General features: G+C 33.3%; 1 protein-coding gene across 4 annotated transcripts; it reads left to right on the top strand.

Annotated features, from left to right (window-relative positions):
- The first annotated feature begins 1157 nt into the window (after positions 1–1157).
- On the top strand, positions 1158–7148 carry RXW8 (GDSL-like lipase/acylhydrolase superfamily protein). 4 transcript variants are annotated; one of them, XM_087458051.1, is made up of 12 exons: positions 1158–1421; positions 2189–2603; positions 2725–2871; positions 2991–3054; positions 3175–3384; positions 4017–4211; positions 4433–4731; positions 4933–5209; positions 5535–5810; positions 6104–6337; positions 6425–6608; positions 6690–7148. In XM_087458051.1, exons 2-12 carry the CDS (start codon positions 2323–2325, stop codon positions 6827–6829), a joined length of 2307 nt encoding a protein of 768 aa, XP_087314177.1. In that variant the 5' UTR covers positions 1158–1421; positions 2189–2322; the 3' UTR covers positions 6830–7148. The 4 variants fall into 4 exon arrangements, 2 of the variants coding, with proteins under 2 accessions (XP_087314177.1, XP_087314178.1); XR_015561764.1 differs by having other exon boundaries at positions 1177–1421; positions 5936–6337; XM_087458052.1 differs by having other exon boundaries at positions 1177–1645.
- The last annotated feature ends 3001 nt before the right edge of the window (positions 7149–10149 follow it).

The raw sequence follows: 10149 nt of genomic DNA, 5'->3' as shown, positions 1-10149 counted from the left end.
TCGAAAAAAGAGGAAGAAGGCAGAAGCGATATTTTCTATTTTGGTTTTAAAATCTCTTAAAATCACCTAATATATTCTTTTAAAATCTCATCAAATCACAAAATATTTTTACTAACAAATCCACCAAATTATCCTAAAAACTATCAAAATCTAAATTTTTTTAAATCCCATAAAACTCTCCAAAATCCCATTTGAATACCCCCTTCTAAAAGTTGTGTGTGTCATACATGTTATTTGCCTTAAAGTTTGATCCATTTGTTAAAACGTTTACCATTATAGTGATTTGAACTTTATAGCCCTTGAATTGTATTTTTTTTTCTATTGTGTTTACATTTTTTAATTCAAAATTAATCACCGATAAATTATTATTATTTATAAAAACTAATTCATAATAAAATAATTTAATTAAAGAAAATAGACCTAATTTTATTTTCTTCCTAAACATTAAAGTGCATAGGCAAAAAGCACAACGCTTATCACAAAATGGGGATATTTTTGGAGAAATAATTTATTTGATTTACTTATCCCAAATAGGAAAAATTTAGATCCATCTAATTATAATCATGTCCAAACGTATTAAAAGGCCGAAAAATTTGTCCTCTAATTATACATTTTCAACAAAAATTAAATTAAATAAATCAAAAAGTATAATTTATGGACTAATAATGGGTAGATGTATAGATCTATTTTCCTTCTTTTAAATACTGGGTAGACCTATTTTATTCCTTTTGTAACATACTTTTTGATACCCCTAATCTACTTGTATGTATTAGTATTACTTTCATAATATAAAAAAAAGCTATTCTATTTTAGCATTAAATTATAAAAACATAACTTTTTATGCCATACAGTCATACTCATGCATACCTCACACTCACACCAAGAAACACATGAATCCAAAATCCATTTATTCTTTTCCTTCTTCACCTTTCATTTTTCTTTTATTTCCACAGTCATAACAGTTTTAACTACCACACTTGAGCGAATGTTGACAAAAACGCGTCACCCACACGTGTCACTATCTTACCCATAACCCTTAAATCCAACGGTCATAATAAACTCGCCCATAGAGTACGTCGCTCTCACATAGTAGCAGATCTTTGAGTATTAGCCATTAAATTCCAGACACGTGGCGTTTCGTACCTAATAATATTTTTAATTTTGGGGGCTTGTATTAAATTTTATAATTATTAAGCATGGTTTCATTGAATGAACTGTAAATGTGCGAACTGCGAACTCTTCGGAATTGGAATTGCAAAGCAATTGGGGTGTCTCTCATTTTTTTTTTTTTTTAATTTATTTTTGTTTTTTTCTCTTCTTCTTCTCTGCGATTTCTTAGGGTTTCTGAATCTTCTCTGGTTCTGTTCCCCAATTCGAATTCTCTCTTTTAAGTCAAACCAAAGTTTTTCGTCTTTCTCTCTGTAAGTTATGTCGATTTTTTTATTTTTCTTTCGTAATCTCTTCGATTTCTGTTGTTTTAACTTCGTATTGTTCCTGTAATTTGACGAAATTGGTTGTGATTTCGTTTGTTTTGTTATGTTATGGGATTGATGCATTGTTGTTCTTCCTGGGAATCGAAATCGTGGTTTTGTTTCACTGGATTTGAGTGGAATGTTGAATTTTTCGAATTCACGGTTTGTTCTAGGTATCCGTGTTTTCGTATACTACTTTTGTTGTTCTTAGGCCATTGTGTTTTGCGAATCGTAATTTTGATCCGACTGTGTTGTTTTGGGAATAGAGAAATTGATAACTTGAGATTGAATCTAAGTGCGTTATTATTATGTTGTGTGTTACCAACTTATCTTCCTCTGCAAGTTTAAGATACTGTTTATGATTTTGTTCTTGTTTCTGTTTCTTTAATGCAATGAAGAAATTAGAGGTTGTTGTATAAATCATGTTCTTACTAGTTAATTATATCTGACATGGTATGTATATTAACGATACGATTATGGGATTAGTCGTTTAGAGTACGCACTTAGATTGAATGTTAGGTTGTTTGAAATTTGGTAATGAGATGTTTGGCCAATTTGTTTTACTGCAAGATTTTGTTTATTGTCATTGTCATTGCCATCTGCTTAATATGCTTCAGTTTGGATTCTTTGGGCATCGGGATTGCAGAATTTTGTTTATATTCCTCGATCTTATGATCTCTAAGCTTCTTATTTTCTTATTTTGTGTGTTCTTACAGTTCTTCTGCGGATCTAAGAGCCTACTATATTGTTTGATTGGCTATCTCTCTGTTTTGGATCAAAAGTTAATATGCTTATGAAGTTCTTCCCTGCCTGGAATTTTTAGTAAGGACGGGGTTGAACTGAGAGTGAGATGGAGATATCAGCTCTTCTTACATCTGCTGGGATTAATATTTCGATATGCATAGTGCTTCTGTCACTTTATTCCATACTTAGGAAACAGCCATCCAATTACTGTGTCTATTTTGGCCGAAGGCTTGTTTGTGGAGGTGCTAGACGTTATGATCCTTTTTGGTATGAGAGGTTTGTGCCTTCTCCTAGTTGGTTGGTTAAAGCATGGGAAACTAGTGAAGATGAGTTATTAGCTGCTGCTGGTCTCGATGCTGTTGTCTTCCTCAGGATGGTCCTTTTCAGGTTACTTATTGCTTTTTTTTTTCTTTTTCTGTTTCTTGATTTATTCTACATTTACTTATGTTACGTTTCATAACCCTCACAATTGGCTTTCCTCTGTGTTTTTTATTTTATTTTTTTGCAGCATTCGTACTTTCTTTATAGTTGCTGTTGTTTGCATTGCCTTTGTGTTGCCTGTTAATTATTATGGGCAACCGATGGTGCATAAGGAAATCCATTTGGAGTCATCTGAAGTGTTCACTATTGAAAATCTTAAAGAAGGCTCAAAATGGTAAATGTGATATTGCTTTTATTTCTACCTGTATGTCTCTTTTAAAGATAGTTCAACATTATGTTATACAGAGAGCTTAAAAGTGCTGATTTTTTTCTTGTAACATCTATTGATCTCAGGCTGTGGGTTCATTGTCTTGCACTGTACATTATAACCTCAGCAGCCTGTCTTCTTCTTTACTTTGTGAGGACCTCGTACCTTAGTTTATCTCATGCATACAGAATACTTACTCTTGGTTCTTCAATTTATCTTCTTTTTAGTTTTTTTTCCCCAATCTTTTGACATTTTTTTTTTATACTGTAGGAGTATAGGACCATAGCAAAAATGAGGCTTGGACATATTACTGGAAGTGCCTCAAAGCCAAGTCAATTTACTGTTCTTATCCGTGCTATTCCATGGTCTCCTGAGCAATCTTACAGCGACACACTAAGCAAATTCTTCACAAACTACTATTCATCCAGCTATGTATCCCACCAAATGGTCTACCATAATGGCATCATTCAGAGACTGCTGGTACGTATTCTTCTTGGACCAGTCAGTTTTTAGCAAACTATTCTTCAGCCCACCTTCCTCTTGGTTTACTAGTCAGATTAAAACTGTCACCTAGAAACTTAAGTAAAAAACTGTTATTGCTCTGTGAGATGTGAATATTTTTTCCAGCTTTAAGTGTTTCTTTTTCTTCCACTCTCTATTTCTGTTGATAGCTTTCGTAGTTGGTGTAATACTTCATGGTTCTGAAGTATATGTGCTTGTTGGATGTTATAAAGGGTTATTATTTGATAACCACATGCAGAGAGATTGATGATATTTCAGAGAACACTAGATATAATTAATTCTAGTTCAGCCAAAAGGAATTTTATATTAGACACATATTTCATGGAGTATAAAAGGATTTTTAGAGGAACTCTGTTTGTATCATATCTGTAGTGCTTTCATTCATAGTTCATGATTTCTGATGCTGTGGTTGTTTCAATTTTACTACATCTGTTTCTCATTGGTTCTCTGTCATGTTGAATCAAAACAGAAGTTGTTAGAAATAGGGTAAATTATATGTGGACGGTTTGTGTGTTATATCATATTTGAGATTCATTGTTCTGTGTCATAGAAAAAGTGTGACCTATAGATTATCACAATTTCTGTCTCAGCGTGATGCGGAGAGGATGTGCCTGAGTCTAAAACACGTAGCTCCTGAAATCAATTGTAAACCGACTTTAAGGCCATGCACCTTTTGTGGAGGACCCACAGCCACAAATTCTTTTCATATCCTATCTAATGAGGGGGACAGTGTGAAAGGAATGGAGCTTGGTGAGTTAAGTATGACTACGACTACGACAGAGCAAGTAAGGAATTCTTCTGACTATCCCTGATCTAAGCATAGAATGTAGTTATCTGGTTTGTCTGTTCAGTTCAGTTTTAAACCACCATTAATGAGTTGTAGTACCATAAACACTACGACATTTTTCACTTTTCTGCTAGAGCTTAGAAGTAGTAGTGCTTAATATCATATACCCACAATATAGAATAGTTAACGGAAGCCACAAATTTTTCTACGTTTTTTTAGGAACGTCCAGCTGCTTTTGTGTTTTTCAAGACACGCTATGACGCTCTTGTTGCTTCAGAGGTTCTACTATCATCAAATCCTATGTTATGGGTGACAGACTTAGCTCCGGAACCTCACGATGTGTATTGGAAGAATCTCAACATTCCTTATCGACAACTTTGGATACGGAAAATAGCAACCCTTGTTGGTGCAGTTGCCTTCATGTTTGTTTTTCTTATTCCTGTGACCTTCATTCAAGGGTTGACTCAACTACAGCAGTTGTCTCATGCCTTTCCCTTTCTAAGAGGCGTCTTGCAGAAGTGAGTTACTTGCAGGTTCCTTACGCGTGTATACATATATGCTTTTGGTTCATATAGACATGACATAGCATTCTTTATAGATTTGAAACTTGAAGAGAAATCAAATATCTATGTTCTTGTTTTGTTTTATCATCAAATATCTATGTTCTTGTTTTGTTTTATCATCTTCAAAGTTAATCAACACTTCAAACCATTTTGCAGGAAGTTTATAAATCAGGTCATCACAGGGTACTTACCCAGTGTGATCTTGATTCTATTTTTCTATGCCGTTCCACCATTAATGATGTATTTTTCGGCCTTGGAAGGATGCATTTCACGGAGTATAAGGAAGAAGAGTGCGTGCATCAAAGTCTTATATTTTACTATTTGGAATGTGTTCTTCGTGAATATATTATCAGGGTCTGTCATCAGACAGTTGAATGTCTTTTCTAGTGTCAGAGACATACCTGCACAACTTGCAAGAGCAGTGCCAACACAGGTGATTTACCCATAGCCTTTTTACATTTCAGAGCAAAAGTTTGAAAAATTGCTAATGTTCATTTTCTACAGTCTCTTGGACATTAGTTGGGTTACATTGTGCCAAGATCTCGCAACTTTAATAATGTTATTTTTCTTCGTTCCATGATAAACTTTATACCAGACAGTATTAAGCCCATCGGAGGATATTTGTTTATTGTATAGAATCATTTGGGATTAACCTTTTTCTGGTTGCTTGTGACCTCCGTTGCTTGAGCACCTTCTCGTTTCATATTAGTAAAAGTGAAAATGTATTATTGTTTCTGATACTTCATCCATGTTTGCAGGCTGGTTTCTTCATGACCTATTGTTTCACATCTGGTTGGGCCAGTTTGGCTTGTGAACTAATGCAGCCTATGGCTCTTATCTGGAATATGGTAGCAAAAGTTGTTTCCAAGAACGACGATGATTCATATGAAACACTTAGGTTCCCATACCACACCGAAATTCCCCGGGTGCTTTTGTTTGGGCTCCTGGGTTTCACCAATTCAGTCATAGCACCACTAATACTGCCGTTTTTGCTGATATACTTTTTCCTTGCATATCTCATATACAAAAATCAGGTAAGTGTGCAATCAAAACGTACTCTGATCTTTTTTTACATAATATCAAACACTAAAAAAAGCATCATAATGGACTTGGATCTAATTTATGATAGCTAAGATACTTTATGAACTTCATGTTATAGATGTAACCTGGATTTTAGAGTGATTGCTTCTGCAATGTTTATAGTCATGTATACCGTCATAAGAAGAGGCAGTAGTGCCAGGCTAAGGCTCATGCATCAGAAAACTCTTGATATAATTTTTAAAAGACAAATCCTCCCTAGTACTAACAGAGTTGTTTCTATTTGCAGATACTCAACGTGTATATCACTAAGTACGAAAGCGGTGGACAATACTGGCCTATTTTTCACAACACAACAATCTTTTCGCTGATCTTGACACAGATTATAGCTTTGGGGTTTTTCGGATTAAAGCTATCAACGGTTGCTTCGGGTTTCACCATACCACTAATTCTTCTCACTTTGCTTTTTAGTGAGTATTGTCGGCAGAGGTTTGCGCCCATTTTCCACAAACATCCTGCCCAGGTAGATTAAATGTAACCAAAACCTTTGATGTTCCTACTGCAGTTTTATGCGTTTTCTCGATGCTTAATAGATGGGTTTCTTTTTCAGGTTCTCATAGATATGGACAGAGCTGATGAAATATCAGGAAAGATGGAAGAGTTACATAAAAAACTGCACAATGTATACTCACAGATACCATTACACTCTCAGAAATCATCTACTAGTAAAGCTGAATGTAGTACTACTCCTTTGGTAAACCAGGAGTTACCAGATCCTAAAAAATTGAAGCCAGGTTCCGAGTTCAAACCATTGTTTGTTTATGATTTTAGATTTTTTACTTGAATACAGACTAATGAGACTTACATTTATTCAGAGGAAGGGGATGCTATAGCTAAAGAGTTATGGGGCTTCCAAGGCAGTGACGCTGGTCATGAACATGATGCTAAGTCTTGTCCCAGTGCTTCACCAGACCATCTTTCTCCAAAGATGATTGAACTTCACAAACGGAATTAACTAGACAGACATTTTTACTAGTGAAGTAATCACGGAGGCTCCAGCAAATCAGCGCTTTAAGGACAAGAGTTTTGTCGTGGGCATGCTCAGCTCCAAAACCAATGTTACTGGGAATAGTCTCACTCACTTGAAGAAAAGTGGATGTAAATTGTTTTTGGGATATTTTATCACTTTTCTTCGATGGAAATTCGTATTGAATCTGTATAAAACAGATGGAGGAAAGCATTAAAGCATGCACAGTCTTCTTACTGAGATAAAGATGTACATTTCATAGTTACTGCAAGAAGAAATGGAAGTGTGTATAGATTTGCTAAGAAAAGATTTTTCTTAATATTGTGGAATATGTAGGAGCAAAAGAGCTCTTTATTATTCTTCTAACATCTTTCTTGGATGAACAATTTTTGGTTCACAATAGCCAATGAAAATCGTACTACATTTATTTTAGAATATCGTATTATATATATGTCATTCTAATACTATATATCAAAATAATAATAACTTAGGGAAACAAAATATGTATATCTGTAAAATCGAAATTATCATTTACTAACCCAAACAAACATAAAATTTGAGAAATACATTAAAATAACACCAAAACAAGTTTTATTGAAAAAATTAGCACACATTCTACAATTTTTTTTAAAATAACATTAACTAATACATATACAAAATTTTTATTTAATAGAATTTAATAGGCTTGGATTCTCTATTTTACATTAGGATATTGTTTTTTTAGGGATATGGTTTACTACTAAAACATGCTCAAAAGTTATTACGTTGTGCTTTTATGTTATATATTTTTTCGATTGCTCTTAGGAAGCATTATATTATGAGTACTACTAAGTCATTTCTAATATTTGCAATTTTTTTTATTAACTTTAAACATATCATTCATGATTCATGTAACAAATCTATTTGACTATTTTGTTACCGATAATTACAAATTTTTTTACTAAAAATAAAAATAATCTAAATACTTTTTAACTTGATAAAGAACTTTAAAAGCTCAGGTTAACATTAGTATGATTATAATTTTAGCGTAAAATTTCTTATTTTATATAAAACTAGTTTAATGAGAAGTGTACGCCAACCCTAATCCACCCATCAAACTTATATGTAAAACTAACAACTTTATATATTACAGTGTTCAAGAAAGCATTAGGTGGTATATGGGCGGTGACCTAGTGCACATAGAATGATTAATCAGAGCCTAAACAATTTTTAGACGGTGTAGACGTTTACAACATAAAACATTATATATGTAATATAATATATAAAATTATGTAAAAGTATATGTTAGAAAAATAAGAAAATCATAAATTATAAACAAAAGTTCGAAAAATATATTTATTTAAGTTACATTAACAACATATGAGCATTTATAATTACGTATACAGATATAAAACTTAATAGTTTAAATATATGTAGTTAAAAATAAAAAAAAATATTAAGAACTTTTTTTTGCAATTTTAGGCGGTTTAAACGGTTATCTAAGCGTCTATTGAGCGCCTAGCGGCTAGCGTCTAGACCACTTTTTTTGAACACTCATATATTATAATATGGACTTAAAAATCTAATATTAAAACTTACAGTTTGCATAACAATTAAACTATACTAATTTATAATAAATAGAAAAAATTACTCAAATGTTATCCAAAAGTTGGTTTATTACTCATATCTATAAATCTTTTGAAAGTTACTCAAATGTTTAGTACTCTGTGTGTAATTACAATTTACCCCATAGTATTTGTTTTATGATTTTAAGTAAAAAAATAAGAAAATATACACGTCAGCAAATTAAAATACACATCATTTTCGATTTTGGATGTCAGTAAACAGTTTTTCTTCGACAGTGTGCTTTTTCTTGTTTATGTCAAAGAAAACAAGAAAGACTTGCATCTCTCCTCGAGTGTGTTCGCCCTAGCCACCATTAGCAAGCCGCCACGGGAGTCTCTTCTCTCCGGCGCCAGCGTTGCCATGGCTTGCCGGCGTCGGATCCTGTCCTCCCTCTGCTATTTCGTTCATCTCCCGGCAAATCCAATCTCGTTTCAGTTTCTTTACTTGTTCGAACCGTATTTCCGGTTCTTTTGCCGGCGCTACTTCCGCCGTGACTGGTCGCGTCTTTCCGTCGCTGCAGTTTAGTAGATGGAGGAAAAAGCTTTTTGTAAGAACTCCGAGTCACTCCCTCTGGTTGCCTCGGCCGATGCGGCGCCGGTCCAAACCTCCGAGTCACTCCCTCCGGTTACAATCACTATAAGCAATAAAAAGTAATAATTATAGACAAAAATTGATTTTTACACAGTCTGATGAAAATGTGTAAAACATTCAAAACATGACATTTAGGGGTTAGGGTTAGGGTTTAGGGTTAGGGTTTGAGGTTTAGGGTTTATATTTCCAACATTATGAGTTTAAATATAACAGTTTGGTTTAAGGTGGTAATTTGGATATACTAATATGATAACCATTTGAAAATTAAATTTTTTTTGAAATTACTTTTTGGTTATTTTCGGTTATAGGTCGGTTAGATGAATATATAACCATAAATAATCCAAATGTTATCCAAATTAGGTCGATTAACTTAATATAACCGATAGCAAGCCGAATATAACCGTAATTAACCAAAAATAATGGAAAAAATAGTTTCCGGTTTGGTTCGGTTTGGTTGGTTATTTAGTCATTCTAATTTGAGGGTTGGCTGAGTTATGGTAAAGTTATGGCTGAGTTATCGTTTAGGGTCTTCTCAATAATATGAAAACGTATTCGTCTTTCTTTCATGGGTCTTTTGTTCTGTCAGATTCCTAATAAGTATTAAAACGTCTCTCGATGTCACAAAAAGTGTTGTTAGGGAAGCGCGAAAAATCACTAATTATGTGCTTGCTCAAATCCACACGCATAATAAATTCATAAAGTGAGATTTTTAGCACAAGATATTATTGCAAATAATATATGGGTCTTTTGTTCTGTCATATTCCTAATAAGTATTAAAACGTCTCTCGATGTCACAAAAAGTGTTGTTAGGGAAACGCGAAAAATCACTAATTATGTGCCTGCTCAAATCCAAACGTATAATAAATTCATAAAGTGAGTTTTTTTATCACAAGATATTATTGCAAATAATTAAATAATTATTATTCAAATTTAAAATTTTATTTTTCTAAAAGTATTTCTCCAACAATTGACTATTAAAATTATTATAACTCAAAATTTAAATTTAGAATGGAAATATGTCTATTATTAGGTTAACTGGTGGTTTCACGCCAAAATATCGCTTTACGGCTGAGTTATAATCATTACGGGAAAACGAAAGGTCATGTGACGGC

The sequence above is a fragment of the Camelina sativa genome, chromosome 7 (assembly GCF_030686135.1).
Source record: "Camelina sativa cultivar CO46 ecotype springtype chromosome 7, ASM3068613v1".
NCBI lineage: Eukaryota > Viridiplantae > Streptophyta > Magnoliopsida > Brassicales > Brassicaceae > Camelina > Camelina sativa.
The sequence above is the reverse complement of the archived record's forward strand: the minus strand, read 5'-3'. Positions and strand labels throughout refer to the sequence as shown.